The following is a 17,282-nucleotide window of genomic DNA, read 5'->3' on the forward strand; positions in this document are numbered from 1 at the left end:
CTGGGATTGACTTGGCCCATGCCCAAGGATATTCTTTTATTCCTTTTCCATTTGTTAAGGGTGCTTAGAAACTTTGTTTTTCTCAAATTTTCTTCCAGCTCTGTTCTGTTTACTGGATTCTCTAAAAACTAAAAGCTTAACATTTCTTTGAGTTAGCTCTACTTTTTCTCTCAATTATAGCATGCCCCAAATTATCTTTATATTGCTTATCATAGATAACGTTTGTAACAGAAATGAAACTGAAGAGGCAGAGAGAAATTGCAAATAAAAGTTCGGGTCTCCTGCTTAACTGTATGCAGTACACTGGCTCTGTTCTTTGTTATTCATACCATCTATGTATATCTACATACAGAATATTTCCTTTAAATATTTCTGCAAAGTTAGTGCTGAGTAATAATACACACGTGCATTTATACCAGTACACGCTTATCCAATATACAAATCCAATTTTAGTGGGTAAAGAAGACTGGGACCACCTACATCTACAAAATAACTGGGGGCGTATTTGGATCTAGAGACCCCCATCGCCTGCTCTGAGGAAGCACCTTATAAGCGGGGTGTGTGTGTGTGTGTGTGTGTGTGTGTGTGTGTGTGTGTGTGAGTCCTCCCAAAGGCATCTGGAAGATAATGCGAGAGGGAATATTTTGCATTGCAAAAACGGTTAAAAAAAAAAAAAAAAGCTGTGCAGGTAGTTTATAGCCAGGAGCGTGCTCCTGCCGAGGGATGCAAAGGAGGAGAAAGGCGGCAGCACCTGCAGCCTACTGAGGACTGACCTGATTCCCTAGAATCTTCAGCTCCCTTCCTCTTTCCTCCGACGTCCTTCCTTCTCCTTTTCTCCACTCCCCACCTCCCCCCACCCCTCTTTTCCCTTCCCCAGATAAGCAGCTCCGGGAAACAAAGAGCGCGGGCTCTCCAGGCATCAGCGCTTAAGCCCTGCACCAGGCTAGCGGCGTCTCATTCCGAGGACCAGAGCTTTCCCGGCTCCACATCTCCTCCCCAACGTCCCCCGCCTCCCGCGCTCGCTCGCTCGCTCGCTCCCTCCCGCTCGCTGCCTCCCCCACCTTCGCGGCGCTGGGAGGAAGGCGGCCGGGGCTCAAGATGGCTTTAGCCGGGCTCTGCGCCCTGCTCGCCTGCTGCTGGGGGCCGGCGGCGGTGCTGGCCACGGCCGCGGGCGACGTGGATCCTTCCAAGGAGCTGGAGTGCAAGCTGAAGAGCATCACGGTGTCGGCGCTGCCTTTCCTGCGCGAGAACGACCTCAGTATCATGCACAGCCCCTCGGCCTCCGAGCCCAAGCTCCTCTTCTCGGTACGCAACGACTTCCCAGGAGAAATGGTCGTGGTGGACGACCTGGAGAACACGGAGCTACCCTACTTCGTGCTGGGTGAGTCCCGGGGGAGGTCGAGGCGCTGGCCCGGCGCCCTCACCCCCCCCCCCACACTCGGGCTCGCTCTCCACACCCACTCGCCGGCGACCTCCCCTCCCCCACTCCTACCTCCCTGGATCCGCCCCATTCCCAGACCATTCTCCATACCGACTTGCAGACTGGCGCCTCAAAGCTGGGCCTTCCACCTTCCCTCAGCCGCCCTGCCCCAAGGAACAGGTTGCAGGAGTCTCTCTGAAACCTTTCCCAGCCTTGACCTCCCAGCTTTCATTCAGAAGCACGTTGACAGCGCACTTCTTGGCAGTTCCCAGCTCACCTCCCAGAAGCCCTTTTCCCACTCCCAGGCCACATGCTCAGTTCTTTGCTTCACACTCCCTGGGCCATCTCCACCCACAGCATCCCCTGGGGGAGTTAGAAATAGGTATCCAGTGCCCACCTAGCCAGGTATGTGCAGGCCAGATTGCACTGGCTGAATCTCCAGTATTCACTCACTGAGAGCTCTTTTTCTGTCACCAGGTTGCTGAAACTCTCTGGCCTTCTTTCAGAACAGAAGTTTCCTACACCCCTGGTGTCCATCCTGGCAAGTCCTACCTCCATGCTTACATGTAACAGACACCTCCTTACAGACACCTCCACATCTCCAATTCCTTGGATGAACAAATCATCCAACTGTAGTCTGTTAACACTGGCATCTTTGTTCTCCAGCTCCCTTAGACAGATAGGCCTTCCTGCACAAAGAATAGCCTCCCTGGCCAAGAAGCTCTTCCTTCCTTTGTTTATTTATTTGCATCTCTCTCTTGGTATCCCTATTTTAATTTCCTTAGGTCACAAAAACTCCTTCAGGTACTGGAACTTCTACATCACTTCTAAACCACCCCTCTTTTTTCACTTCCAAGCTGCAAAGATACTGTAGTCCTGCTCCAGCATCTTGCAAAGTACCACAGGTTCCTGTGACCTTGTTGACCAAAATTTCCATCACTTCTCCATGTGCAGATCCATCTCACCCTGCTGTGCACGCCCACCATGCGATCCATTTCTTCACTGCTGCTATAAATCATTCTTATTTTGCCCAGGAGAGAATTAAAATATAACCACAAGTAAGTTTCTAGATCCAAGAAAAAAAAGTGAAAATGTCCAGGAAGCTATTTCATCTATTGACTGCCCGACCAACTAAAGTTCACTTTGTAGGGACATGGCTTCCTGTTGGCCGTATGTAGGTTGAAACCACAAATGGAATGCTATTTCACATCCTCTTCATGCTCTTTCCTTATGAGACATAAAACATTAAGAAGTAGATGAGTAAACCCCTACTCTCCAGCCCCTATGGAAAAACAATTTCAAAAATTGCCTGGTCCTTTGAAAAGTTGGTTCACAGTTCCTGGAGTAACAGCTCAGTAGACCCCGTTAAGCCCAACCTACAGCCTTGATGGCATTATTTAGTTTTGCGTTAAAAATGTACTAATAACGCAATAAAAACTGGGGACTGGCTGGGAATGCTGACATTGTGGATACGCTGTTGATTAAAATGTGTAATTGCTGGGTTATTTGGTGGATGTAAATTTTGTGTTCAAGTCATGCTGATGTGCAAGTACAATCTGTTCATTGTCATGTGTAAGAATGAGTATAGGGAATTATATGTTTCTAAAGAGCCTATTTTGGGCTCTACATGCAGTGTTTGCTGTGCATCAAGAGGGACATGTGTGATACATGAAAAAAAAAAGAAGATTGGACTAACAGGTATTCAAAATTCCAGTTCCTTTTTTGCAGAATCCCAAAGCAGGGCCTAAAGCCATGATGTGGCTACTAGGGTCCAATGTGCACAGCAAAAGCCCAGATGTTAAAGAATGGCTTTTCTGCACCTCTGTGCAAAGCTGCCCACTGCAGCACCCTGCTGGAGTTGCTATGGTAACCTCCTGCAACTTGGCATTTACACGCAGGAGCAGACACACTCTCTCATTTCAGGGCCAGATGCATTTGCTCAATGCATTGATTGTCTCCTGCCCTCGCAGTTAATGGGGTATGTTCAGAACCAGAGATGTATTGGTACCTTCCCTTTTGGCCCAGTATTCCCAGGGGGAGTAGGAGTGACTCTCAGCTTGAGTAGCGGGGCAAAGCTCGACAGAAAGAGAAAGGAGTCCAAGTTCATGGAAGTCAAGGGTGGTTGCTTTTGAAGTTAACTTTTGTTGTCCTGGATCCTGTCACTTGTGGCCAACAGTAAGGTCTGTAGTGACTTTGATTTAGAGGTTTCCCTACTCTTACCTCTAGAACCTGGTTTGCTTAATCCACCCCCTAGAGGAATTTGAATCAATCAGTCCTGGGAACTTACTGAGCATTTACTTGCTTGACATTCTTAGGTGCTTTTAGGATACAGAAGTTAAAAAAAAATAAAAGGCTTCTGCCCTCAGAGCTGTGAGTAATAACACCTGATTGTGTGGCAAGGTTGTCAAGGGCTGTAGGAATGTGGAGGAAGGAGATACTTGCATGGCAAGAGCAGACTCCATGGAAGATATGGGCTTGACTAGGGGCCTTGACCAAAATCAGATCCTTTTGTCTCCAGGATCAAGTCGTATACCTCAGTGAGGCAAAAAAGTGTGTTCTCCTTCTGACTATAGCCTTCTGCAGCCTCTTATCTCTACAAGCCTGCCATGGCTTTCAGGACTCTTTCAAGACTTTGCACATGCTCTTCCCTCTGCCTAGAATGGTCTTCCCCACTCCTCCACTTGGCAGCCATTCATTCTTCCTTCTATACCCTGCACACATAGGCACCTCTCTGTGAAGCCTTCCCTACCCCCACCAAAGTAGTTTGAGTTCATTCATCCCTCTTCAGTGCTCTTTGCATGGATTAAAAAAAATAAACACACGCACACACAAATGAACAAAATCAAAGATAGGTTAGATTGGGCTTGGCCTAGGAAGGGTGAAGCCATTTGAGGTCATGGACAGGATGAGCCAAGTATGGTAGTAGGAGTGAATGTGGGGCTAGCATGCCTATGGCACAGTACAGAGATTAGCCTGGTGGTCTGAGAGTACAGAGGACTCTGCCTGGCTCTGTAGGGTGGGACATGGCTCACCACTTAAAAGCCAAGCAGGGGACGGCTGACTTGACAGAGAAAGCACTGAAGCCTGACTTGCAGAGGCTATCTCAGCCTTCAAAATTGTTGTCAATTTTGCTTGTAGGGTAACTCTGAGGGGCAGTGGAGGGAGTGGCGTTATCTCCTGTTCTCTGAAGTTGGATTTGCAAATTCTGCTGAAAGGGCCATATGTAACTTTCAGATGTGTTTTGTTTGGCTACACATAGTTTTGAATTTCAATGTTCTTAGTCACGTCATGCCGTCTCTAGATTGCCATACTTCCTATGAATATTGATTGTACTAAGGCTGAACCTCTTCTTTATGGTTCTCATCTGGTACCTCTTAGCCAGGTAATCTAAACCCCTGTTTTCAGAAGTGTTGTAAAACTTTCTATACTATGGGAAAATAACTGCAATTCCTAACTCAAGATATTTAGATACGTAGGCCTTATTACCCTCTCAGGAGAATATAAAATTTTGCTGAACTAGCCAATTAAAATTTCATACCTTAACTAAAATTTTGTGTCTCATCTTTGAAAACAGTAGACTTTCCTGCTTTGGTGGCGTATTTGATTTTGAGACAACTGGTTAACCTGAAGTATGGCTTCTGCACTGAAGTGTGGTTTTCTGTGCTGTGAACAGAACATATTTATCAGTCTCATCATTTTTTGAAGGGGATGCTCCTCTGTTTCAGACCCAACTATTGAGCGTGTGGAGTTTAGCTTTAGCTGTCATTGATTGAAGGAGGTACACCTGAAGACAAATCAATCAGCCTGCAGAGATATAGTGAGTTCCCCCATGCAAGGTGCTGTTTAAGGTGTCTGGAGCAGGCCAGTGTGGTGGTTAAAAGAACAGGCTTTGAAGACAGATCTGGTGTCAACTCCAGACTTTCCACTTATTCCAACAGTGGAGAAAAGTAAGGATGGAGAGGTTAAGTAACTTACTGAGGGTTACATAGCTGACGATGGATGGATCTGTAACTTGAACTCAGGTTAATATGACATTTAAGTCTTTCTCTTATTTGCTATTTCATAGGCCTTAAAAGTTTTCAAAATCTGTTACTTTTCATGGTTGAATAAAAGGAGCCCTGGCAATGGTTAGAATAGGGAAAACACACTCAGTTTGTATAAAGGAGTCCTTTTTGGTTTCTATACATAGAAACACCTTTTGAACATCCTTGTCCATCAAGTGATTTCTCACATACACCTTAATACAGAAGAGGGTGAACTTCACAAGGAATATTTACCTAAGTAGGTATACTTACCTAAGCAGAATTGGGGAATTCTTACTTCATTCATAGTTTCCAGGTCTGGGTAGCCATGTGTTATGGCGTGTTACGGCACGCACAGCCATGGTGAACAAAGTAGGGTATATGGGGATTAAGATAACATGTTCAGTGCTCTTTTGAGAAGGGCCCCACAGAAATGCAAACTGGGAAGCCCAGACAGCAGGTTCTTCTGTGAGATGGAGCCATCCGGAAGGCACTGTGGTTTCAGCTTCTTGACCCGCTGAAGTTTCTATCAGGTGATCTTATGCATGGAATTCACTGTCAGAGCCCAGTGGCACTGCTTGAATAGCAGTTACTGAGCTTTTTGATTGGCTTCAAATATAACATTAGACATAGTTTTCTACTTACCATTGAGCTTGGCCTAATAGGAAGCATCCTAGTTTTTTCCCCCACATATCCCTCCATCTCCCCATTCAAGAAGAAACTTTAAAATTTGTTTCTTTTCCTTCCTTTTGCTCTTTGCTACAGTGAGCTGCCTAGGTTAACAGCAAACAAATTCATATAGAGTGGCAGCCCCATCCAAGACATGGGAGGATGGTTAGTGGCCACCTTAAGGGAGGGTCTTCAGCACTTATATAACTCCTACTAGCAGAATGTACTAATTTATAGCATTGAGAGGGTTGTTTTATACTGTTTCTCTACAGAACTGTAGATTTTACATCAAAGGAATTTTAAATGCAAGAGTGATGAATTTTACATTTCAAATGCTCTTCTAGCTGTACTGATATGGTTTGAATTGAAGTTTTTCAAGGAAAAGTAAAATACAAGCTTAATTTCTTTATATATCTTTGGAGGCAAGATTGAGGTCTTGTTTTATAGAATATGTATATATATACACACACACATATATATGTATATATATATATGTATTTTTTTCTTTCTTTGTCCCTTTTTTTTTTTTTTTTTTTTTTTGCGGTACGCGGGCCTCTCACTGTTGTGGCCTCTCCCGTTGCGGAACACAGGCTCTGGACGCGCAGGCTCAGCGGCCATGGCTCACAGGCCCAGCCGCTCCGCGGCATGTGGGATCTTTTCGGACCGGGGCACGAACCCGTGTCCCCTGCATCGGCAGGCGGACTCTCAACCACTGTGCCACCAGCGAAGCCCTCAGACTTGTTCTTGATGACATTGACAGTTTTGAGGGGTACTTGTCAGGTATTTTGTAGAATGTCCCTCAATTTGGATTTTTTTCTTCATTCTTTTTCTTTTTTAAATATCTTTACTGGAGTATAATTGCTTTACAATGTTGTGTTAGTTTCTGCTGTATAACAAAGTGAATCAGCTATACGTATAAATATATCCCCATATCCCCTCCCTCTTGCGTCTCCCTCCCACCCTCCCTATCCCACCCCTCTAGGTGGTCACAAAGCACCGAGCTGATCTCTTTGTGCTATGCAGCTGCTTCCCACTAGCTATCTGTTTTACATTTGCTAGTGTATATATGTCAATGCTACTCTCTCACTTTGTCCCACTTACCCTTACCCAACCCTGTGTCCTCAAGTCCATTCTCTATGTCTGAGTCTTTTTTCCTGTCCTACCCCTAGGTTCTTCAGAATGATTTTTTAGATTCCATATATATGTGTTAGCATACGGTACTTGTTTTTCTCTTTGTGACTTACTTCACTCTGTATGACAGACTCTAGGTCCATCCACCTCACTAATAATAACTCAATTTCATTTCTTTTTATGGCTGAGTAATATTCCATTTGTATATATGTGCCACATCTTCTTTACCCATTTATCTCTCAGTGGACACTTAGGTTGCTTCCATGTCCTGGCTATTGTAAATAGAGCTGCAATGAACATTGTGGTATGTGATTCTTTTTGAATTATGGTTTTCTCAGGGTATATGCCCAGTAGTGGGATTGCTGGGTCATATGGTAATTCTTTTATTAGTTTTTTTAGGAACCTCCATATTGTTCTCCATAGTGGCTGTATCAATTTACATTCCCACCAAAAATGCAAGAGGGTTCCCTTTTCTCCACACCCTCTGCAGCATTTATTGTTTATAGATTTATTGATGATGGCCATTCTGACCGGTGTGAGGTGATACCTCATTGTAGTTTTGATTTGCATTTCTCTAATGATTAGTGATGTTGAGCATCCTTTCATGTGTTTGTTGGCAATCTGTATATCTTCTTTGGAGAAATGTCTATTTAGGTCTTCTGCCCATTTTTGGATTGGGTTGTTTGTTTTTTTGTTATTGAGCTGCATGAGCTGTTTGTAAATTTTGGAGATTAATCCTTTGTCAGTTGCTTCATTTGCAAATATTTTCTCCCATTCTGAGGGTTGTCTTTTGGTCTTGTTTATGGTTTCCTTTGCTGTGCAAAAGCCTTTTATTTTCATTAGGTCCCATTTGTTTATTTTTGTTTTTATTTCCATTTCTCTAGGAGGTGGGTCATAAAGGATCTTGCTGTGAGGTATGTCATAGAGTGTTCTACCTATGTTTTCCTCTAAGAGTTTGATAGTGTCTGGCCTTACATTTAGGTCTTTAATCCATTTTGAGTTCATTTTTGTGCATGGTGTTAGGGAGTGTTCTAATGTCATTCTTTTACATGTAGCTGTCCAGTTTTCCAACGCCACTTATTGAAGAGGCTCTCTTTTCTCCGTTGTATACTCTTACCTCCTTATCAAAAATAAGCTGACCATATGTGCGTGGGTTTATCTCTGGGCTTTCTATCCTGTTCCATTGATCTATCTTTCTGTTTTTGTGCCAGTACCATATTGTCTTGATTACTGTAGCTTTGTAGAACAGTCTGAAGTCCGGGAGCCTGATTCCTCCAGCTCCGTTTTTCTTTCTCAAGATTGCTTTGGCTATTTGGGGTCTTTTGTGTTTCTATACAAATTGTTAAGTTTTTTGTTCCAGTTCTGTGAAAACTGCCATTGGTAGTTTGATAGGGATTGCACTGAAGCTGTAGATTGTTTTGGGTAGTAGAGTCATTTTCACAATGTTGATTCTTCCAGTCCAAGAACATGGTATATCGCTCCATCTGTCTGTATAATCTTTAATTTCTTTCATCAGTGTCTTATAGTTTTCTGCATACAGGTTATTTGTCTCCTTAGGTAAATTTATCCCTAGGTATTTTATTCTTTTTTTTGCAGTGGTAAATGGGAGTGTTTCCTTAATTTCTCTTTCAGATTTTTCATCATTAGTGTATAGGAATGCAAGAGATTTCTGTGCATTAATTTTATACCCTGCTACTGTACCAAATTCATTGATTAGCTCTAGTAATTTTCTGGTAGCATCTTTAGGATTCCCTATGTGTAGTGTCATGTCATCTGCAAACAGTGACAGCTTTCCTCCTTCTTTTCCAATTTGGATTGCTTTTATTTCTATTTCTTCTCTGATTGCTGTGGCTAAAACTTCCAAAACTATGTTGAATAATAGTGGTGAGAGTGGGCAACCTTGTCCTGTTCCTGATCTTAGTGGAAATGGTTTCAGTTTTTCACCACTGAGAATGATGTTGGCTGTGGGTTCTCATATATGGCCTTTATTATGTTGAGGTAGTTTCCCTCTTTGCCTACTTTCTGGAGAGTTTTTATCATAATTGGGTGTTGAATTTTGTCAGAAGCTTTTTCTACATCTCCTGAGATTATCATATGTTTTTTCTCCTTCAGTTTGTTAATATGGTGTATCACATTGATTGATTTTTGTATATTGAAGAATCCTTACACTCCTGGGATAAACCCCACTTGGTCATGGTGTATGATCCTTTTAATGTGCTGTTGGATTCTGTTTGCTAGTATTTTGTTGAGAATTTTTGCATCTATGTTCATCAGTGATATTGCCCTGTAGTTTTTTTTTTGTTTTCTTTTGTTTTTTTGCGGTATGCGGGCCTCTCCCATTGCGGAGCACAGGCTCCAGACGCACAGGCTCAGCGGCCATGGCTCATGGACCCAGCTGCTCCGAGGCATGTGGGATCTTCCTGGACCGGGGCACGGACCCGCATCCCCTGCATTGGCAGGTGGACTCTCAGCCAGTGCGCCACCAGGGAAGCCCTGTAGTTCTCTTTTTTTGTGACATCTTCATCTCATTTTGGTATCAGGTTGATGGTGGCCTCGTAGAATGAGTTTGGGAGTGTTTCTCCCTCTGCTATATTTTCGAAGAATTTGAGAAAGATAGGTGTTAGCTCTTCTCTAAATGATGGAGTTCGCCTGTGAAGCCATCTGGTCCTGGGCTTTTGTTTTTGGAAGATTTTTCATCACAGTTTCAATTTCAGTGCTTGTGATTGGTCTGTTTATATTTTCTATTTCTTCCTGGTTCAGTCTCGGAAGGTTGTGTTTTTCTAAGCAAGTGTCCATTTCTTCCAGGTTGTCCATTTTATTGGTATATAGTTGCTTGTAATAATCTCGCATGATCCTTTGTATTTCTGCAGTGTCAGTTGTTACTTCTCCTTTTTCATTTCTAATTCTGTTGATTTGAATATTCTCCCTTTTCTTCTTGATGAGTCTGGCTAATGGTTTATCAATTTTGTTTATCTTCTCAGAGAACCAGCTTTTAGTTTTATTGGCCTTTGCTATTGTTTTCTTCATTTCTTTTTCACTGACCTCTGATCTGATATTTATGCTTTCCTTCTGCTAACTTTGGGTTTTTTTGTTCTTCTTTCTCTAATTGCTTTAGGTGTAAGCTTAGGTTGTTTATGTGAGATTTTCCTTGTTTCTTGAGGTAGGATTGTATTGCTCTAAACTTCCCTCTTAGAACTGCTTTGGCTGCATCCCATATGTTTTTGGCCAACGTGTTTCTTTGCCGTTTTTTTCTAGGTATTTTTTGATTTCCTCTTTGATTTTTTCAGTGACCTCTTGGTTATTTAGTAGCATATTGTTTAGCCTCCTTTTGTTTGTATTTTTTACAGTTTTCTTCCTGTAATTAATGTCTCGTCTCATAGTGTTGTGGTTAGAAAAGTTACTTGATATGATATCAATTTTCCTAAATTTACGAAGGCTTGATTTGTGATCCAAGATATGATATATCTTGGAGAATGTTGCATGAGCACTTGAGCAGAAAGTGTATTCTGTTGTTTTTAATATTTTTGTGTTACTGTCAATTTCCCCTTTTATGGCTTTTAGCATTTGCCTTTCTTATTGAGGTGCTCCTCTGTTGGGTGCACAAGTATTTACAATTGTTATATCTTCTTTTTGGATTGATCCCTTGATCATTATGTAGTGTCCTTCTTTGTATCTTGTAATAGTCTTTATTTTAAAGTTGATTTTGTCTAATATGAGAATTGCTACTACAGGTCTCTTTTGATATTCATTTGCATGGAATATCTTTTTTCCATCCCCTCACTTTCAGTCTGTATGTGTCCCTAGGTCTGAAGTGGGTCTCTTGTAGACAGCATATATACGGGTCTTCTTTTTGTGTCCATTCAGCCAGTGTATGACTTTTGGTTGGAGCATTTAATCCATTTACATTTAAGGTAATTGTCAATATTTATGTTCCTATTACCATTTTCTTAATTGTTTTGGGTTTGTATTGTAGGTCTTTTCCTTCTCTTGTGTTTCCTTCCTAGAGAAGTTCCTTTAGCATTTGTTGTAAAGCTGATTTGATGGTGCTCAATTCTCTCAGTTTTTGGTTGTCTGTAAGGGTTTTAATTTCTCTGTCAAATCTGAATGAGATCCTTGCTGGGGATAGTCATCTTGGTTGTAAGTTTTTCCCTTTCATCACTTTAAATATGTCCTGCCACTCCCTTCTGGCTTGCAGAGTTTCTGCTGAAAGGTCAGCTGTTAACCTTATGGGGATCCCCTTGTATATTATCTGTTGCTTTTCCCTTGCTGCTTTTAGTATTTTTTCTTTGTATTTAATTTTTGATAGTTTGATTAATATGTGTCTTGGCGTGTTTCTCCTTGGATTTATCCTGTATGGGACTCTCTGCACTTCCTGGACTTGATTGACTGTTTCCTTTCCCATATTAGGGAATTTTTCAACTATAATCTCTTCAAATATTTTCAGACCCTTTCTTTTTCTCTTCTTCTTCTGGGACTCTTATAATTCGAATGTTGGTATGTTTAATGTTGTCTCAGAGGTCTCTGAGAGTGTCCTCAATTCTTTTCATTCTTTTTTCTTTATTCTGCTCTGTGGTAATTATTTCCACTATTTTGTCTTCCAGATCACTTATCCGTTCTTCTGCCTCAGTTATTCTGCTATTGATTCCTTCTAGAGAATTTTTTATTTCATTTATTGTGTTGTTCATCATTGTTTGTTTGCTCTTTTCTTCTAGGTCCTTGTTACACGTTCCTTGTATTTTCTCCATTCTAGTTCCATGATTTTGGATCATTTTTACTCTCATTACTCTGAATTCTTTTTCAGGTAGACTGCCTATTTCCTCTACATTTGTTTGGCCTGGTGGGTTTTTACCTTGCTCCTTCATCTGCTGCATATTTCTCTGTCTTCTCATTTTGCTTAACTGACTGTGTTTGCGGTCTCCTTTTTGCAGGTTGCAGGTTTGTAGTTCCCGTTGTTTTTGGTGTCTGCCCGTAGTGGGTAAGGTTGGTTCAGTGGGTTATGTAGGCTTCCTCATTGAGGGGAACACTGGTGCCTGTGTTCTGATGGATGAGGCTGGATCTTGTCTTTCTGGTGGTCAGGACTCTGTCTGGTGGTGTGTTTTTGGGTGTCTGTGACCTTATTATGATTGTAGGCTGCGTCTCTGCTAATGAGTGGGGTTGTGTTCCTGTCTTGCTAGGTGTTTTGCATGAGGCATGCAGCGCTGGAGCTTTTTGGCCGTTGGGTGGAGGTGGGTCTTTGCGTTGAGACGGACATTTCTGGGAGAGCTCTCGCCGATTGATGTTACATGGGGTCGGGAGGTCCTTGGTGGTCCAATATCCTGAACTTGGCTCTCCCACCTCAGATGCTTAGGCCTGACATAAGGCCAGAGCACCAAGACCCTGTCAGCCATACATCGCAGAAGAAAAGGGTGAAAATAAGAAGGAAAAAAAGTTAAAGAAATAATAAATAAAAAAATTAAATTATTAACATAAAAAATAATAATACTTAAAAAAAAGAGCAACCAAATCAATAAACAAATCCACCGATGATAAGAAGCCCTAAGAACTAAACTAAGACAAACATAAAAATCTGAAACAAATCAGTAGCATTCGGCAAACCCCAAGTCTACAGTTGCTCCCAAAGTCCACCGCCTCAATTTCGGGACAATATGTTGTCTATTCAGGTATTCCAAGACGCAGTGTACATCAAGTTGATTGTGGGGATTTAATCCACTGCTCCTGAGTCTGCAGGGAGAAATTTCCCTTTCTCTTCTTTGTTCGCACAGCTCCTGGGGTTCAGCTTTGGGTTTGGCCCCACCTCTGCATGTAGGTCGCCCTCAGGCGTCTTTTCCCCACTCAGACGAGAGGGGGTTCAAGCAGTGGCTGTTTAGGGGTCTCTTGTTCCCTCAGGTCGTGGGGCGGGAGGGCTACTGTAGTCATAACTGGAATGCGGGGTGAGCCTGTGGTGGCAGAGGTTGGCGTGACGTTGCAACTGCCTGAGGCGCACTGTGTGTTCTCCCGGGGAAGTTGTCCCTGGATCACGGGCCCCTGGCAGTGGCGGGCTGCACAGTTTCCTGGAGGGGGGCCGGGGTGTGTGGATAGTGACCTGTGCTCGCACACAGGCTTCTTGGTGGCGGCAGCAGCGTTAGATTTTCATGCCCATCTCTGGGGTCCGTGCTGAGACGGGCTCATGCCCGTCTCTGGAGCTCGTTTAGGCAGTGCTCTGCTTTCTGTGGGCAGACGGGGAAGGAATCCCCTCTCCTCACATACCCCAAAACAATGGTCTGTTGCCTCTTCGGCAAGTCCAGACTTTCTCCCGGACTCCCTCCTGGCTAGCTGTGGCACACTAGCACCCTCAGGCTGTCTTCACACAGTGAACCCCAGTCCTCTCCCTGGGATCTGACCTCCGAAGCCCACGCCTCATTTCCCAGCCCCCACCTGCCCCAGTGGGTGAGCCAGACAAGTGTCTCGGGCTGGTGAGTGCTGGTCGGCACCGATCCTCTGTGCGGGAAGCTCTCCGTCTTGCCCTCTGCAGCCCTGTTGCTGTGTTCTCCTCCGTAGCTCCGAAGCTTCCCCCCCTCCACCCCCCATCTCCGCCAGTGAAGGGGCTTCCTAGTGAGTGGAACCTTTTCCTCCTTCACAGCTCTCACTTAGAGGTGCAAGTCCCATCCCTATTCTTTTGTTTCTCTTTTTTCTTTTTGCCCTACCCCGGTACATGGGTATTTTCTTGCCTTTGGGGAAGTCTGAGGTCTTCTGCCAGCGTTCAGCAGGTCTTCTGTAGGAGTTGTTCCACTTGTAGATGTGTCTTTGATGTATTTGTGGGGAGGAAATTTATCTGCACATCTTAATCCTCTGCCATCTTGAAGGTCCCCCTTCCACTCGTTTTCTTAGATACTTAGTTACTTTGTAAAGATAGTTACTTAGGTCAGCATCTTTACCGCCTCACCCCGCAGTGAAGTTGCTTCATGTATTGAATATACAGTTAGTGTTTTGTCACTTTCTGCATTCCATCCTGGAATCACCCAACCTCCTAAATGTTTTCTTTTCTCTTAGTTTGTAAACTTCAATGTTGGCTCTTTGTGCTCTAAAGTTTTATGGGTTTTTAACAAATATACACTGTCATATATCCAAAATCATATTATCATACAAAATAGTTTTACTGCCCTACAAAATTCTTCACTCTTTGCCTATGCCTATTCAACCCTTTCTTCATTACTCTAAACTCTGGCAACCGCTGAGCTTTTACTCTCACTATTGTTTTGCCTCTTCCAGAATGTCATGTAGTTGGAATTACACAGTATGTGGCCTTTTCAGACTTGCCGCATTCACTTAGCATTATGCATTTAAGACTCATTCACATGTTTTTTTATGGCTTGTCAGCTCATTTGTTTTAGTGCTGAATAATATTATATGGTGTGGATGTACCACAGTTTGTTTATCCATTCACCTGTTGAAAGACATATTGGTTGATTCCAGTTTTTAACAATTAAGAATAATAGTGCTATAAATATTAGCATATGTCTTTTTTGTGTGCTGGCTTTTTCTTTTGTTTTGTTTTTGGAATCTCAATGGAGAGGTTTGAGTTAATCATACACCTGAATCCAAAATATATTTTATCATAGGTCTGTGAAAGCCTTCCTCCTTCCAGTGGCTCACTTGTTTGTTTATTTCTCTTTATCCTTACCTCCAATTTCCAGCTGCCCTTCCTCACAGGCCAACACTCTAATTTTTTCAATATGTATCTTTTTTTAAACATGTTCTTGTGAAATGTGGATAGTTTTTTGTGTGCTCATGTTATTGTTACTTTAACTAAATGGTGATGTGATATAATGACATTCTGATTCTTACTGTTTTCACCCAGCACTCTATTTTAAGATCCACTCACGTTACTATGTGTGAATATAACCCGACACTGTACTGTTCAATTAAATTTCTGCAGTAATGATAATGTCCTCTATTTGCCTTATTCAGTATGGTAGTCCCTACCTACATGTGGCTCTTCTGCACTTGAAATTTTGCTAGTGCTTCTAAGGAACCAAATTTTTTCTTAAAAAAAATTAAGTAATTAACGTTGAAATAACCTCGTGTGGCTAGTGGTTATGATGTTGAAAGTGCATATATAGGACATTTCCACCATTGCAGAAAGGATGACTGGACAGAGAAGGTCTAGCATTCCATGTTGGGCATCTCCCCCATTTTACCAATCCATTCAGTGATGTATGCCTAGATTGCCTCCAGCTCCACATCCCTATAAATAATGCTGCAGTAACCATTTTTATACATATTTCCTCAAGGATCATTGTGAAAGTTTCTCTGGGATATACAGCAGGAGTAGAATTGCTGGTTCATAAAGATTATGTACACTTAATTTGACTAAGTACCATCAGATTGTGCTCAGAATGGCTGCCCCGGTGTACACTCTCATCAGTGGTATTTGAGAGTTCCTGTATCCCCATTGTCCGGTGTTCTCATTTTTGTCAATCCACTACGTGTAAAGTGATAACTCATTGTGTGATTTCACTCTGCATTTTTAGCAGCACTTTAAAATACTAAGGCACTTATCCCCTTGATTGTAATATGAATGATGAAGAATTTGTTTTCCTCAGATGGATGTATGTCTCTTGATTTCACCTGTATTTTTGTTTAGTTGGTTGGTTGGTTGGTTGGCTGGTTGGTTTTCCAGAAGCTTTTAGATTTTATGTGTTTTAATTATTAATTATTTATTTTTGGCTTCTACACCTTAAGTCTTAGGGGAAGTTCTTCCTCACTTTAGGGAAGTTTTTCCTCACTTTAGGATTATAAAAGGATTTATTACTTTCTGTTCTCATACTCTAGTGGTTTCATTTGTTGCATTTAAATATTTTGAACTTATTCTGGTGTACACTATGAGATATAACACCTTATCCAGATGTACTGTATGAAGTGCCGACTTTAGCTCCTCAGATAGTTACTCAGATGTCTCAGTGTCATTTATTAAGTAGTTTGTGCCTTCCCCTCAGACTTGAGGCATCACCTTTGTCTTATAGTAAATTCTTTAGTATATTTAAGTTTATCTGACCTTCTGTTCTATTACTACATATAGCTATTCATGTGCCTACTGTATTGTTTTAATTATTGAAGCTCTGTAGATGTTTCTATATTTGGTAGGAGTAGTCACTTTTGCTACTATTCTTTTTCAGAATTCTCCTAAGCATTCTTCTTCTTTTTTTTTAATATAAACTTTCAAAGAAGCTTGTCTAGTTCTAAATAAATAAATACACACACACACACACACACACATATGTATATACATATAAAACATCAAGAAAAACAAACACTAGTAATTTTTTGGCTTGAAATCCCATTAAATTAACTAAGGGGGAATTAATTAAATCCTTATAATGTTAAGTTTTTCTATTTAAGAACTTAGTATGTCTGTATTTATTCAAGTCTTCTAGTCTGTACTTTCATAGAGTTTTAAAGGCTTTTTGCCCCCTCATCTAGTTCTTGCGCATCTCTTATTAGATTTCCTTCTAGGTATTTTATCATTTTGTGGTTTTGTAAAAGGAGTATTTTCTTTATATATATTCTCAACAATTATGTTTATATATATGAAACCTACTGATGTTTGTGTTAATTTCAACCCCCATTACCTTACTGAATCTCTAGCCATAGTAGGGTATCAGTTGCTTCTCCTGAATTTTTAGACATATTATATGCAAATACTGATAATTTTATATCCTTCCTTTAAGTTTTTTACCTCTAATTTCATTCTCACTGGTACTGGTTCTGGTACTAATTCCATTATAAGGGCAAAGAAGAATGTGAATTCACATTCGATAATGTGAATTCGTCTCTTTTCCTAACTTTAATGGCACATAACACTGCTGTCTTACAATTATGATAATGGCTTTTGGGTTAAGGTAAATAAAAATTACCATGTTAAGAAAGAATTGAGTGTTTTTTCCCTATCAAAAATGATTTTTAAAAAATTAAAAATATTTTTTTCGTATCTATAGAGATAATCATATGATTTTTCTCCTTAGATTTATTAAAAGGATAAATGGTATAAATAGACTTTCTAA

General features: G+C 41.6%; 1 protein-coding gene across 1 annotated transcript in view; it reads left to right on the plus strand.

Annotated features, from left to right (window-relative positions):
* The first annotated feature begins 1,098 nt into the window (after positions 1-1,098).
* Positions 1,099-17,282, plus strand: part of ASTN1 (astrotactin 1) — a 325,315-nt gene continuing 309,131 nt past the window's right edge. Inside the window, exon 1 of the mRNA XM_060142171.1 lies at positions 1,099-1,381. Coding sequence (XP_059998154.1) covers positions 1,099-1,381 — 283 coding nt within the window. The remainder of the gene's footprint in view (positions 1,382-17,282) is intronic.

This window comes from Lagenorhynchus albirostris, chromosome 2 (assembly GCF_949774975.1).
Source record: "Lagenorhynchus albirostris chromosome 2, mLagAlb1.1, whole genome shotgun sequence".
NCBI classification, from domain to species: domain Eukaryota; kingdom Metazoa; phylum Chordata; class Mammalia; order Artiodactyla; family Delphinidae; genus Lagenorhynchus; species Lagenorhynchus albirostris.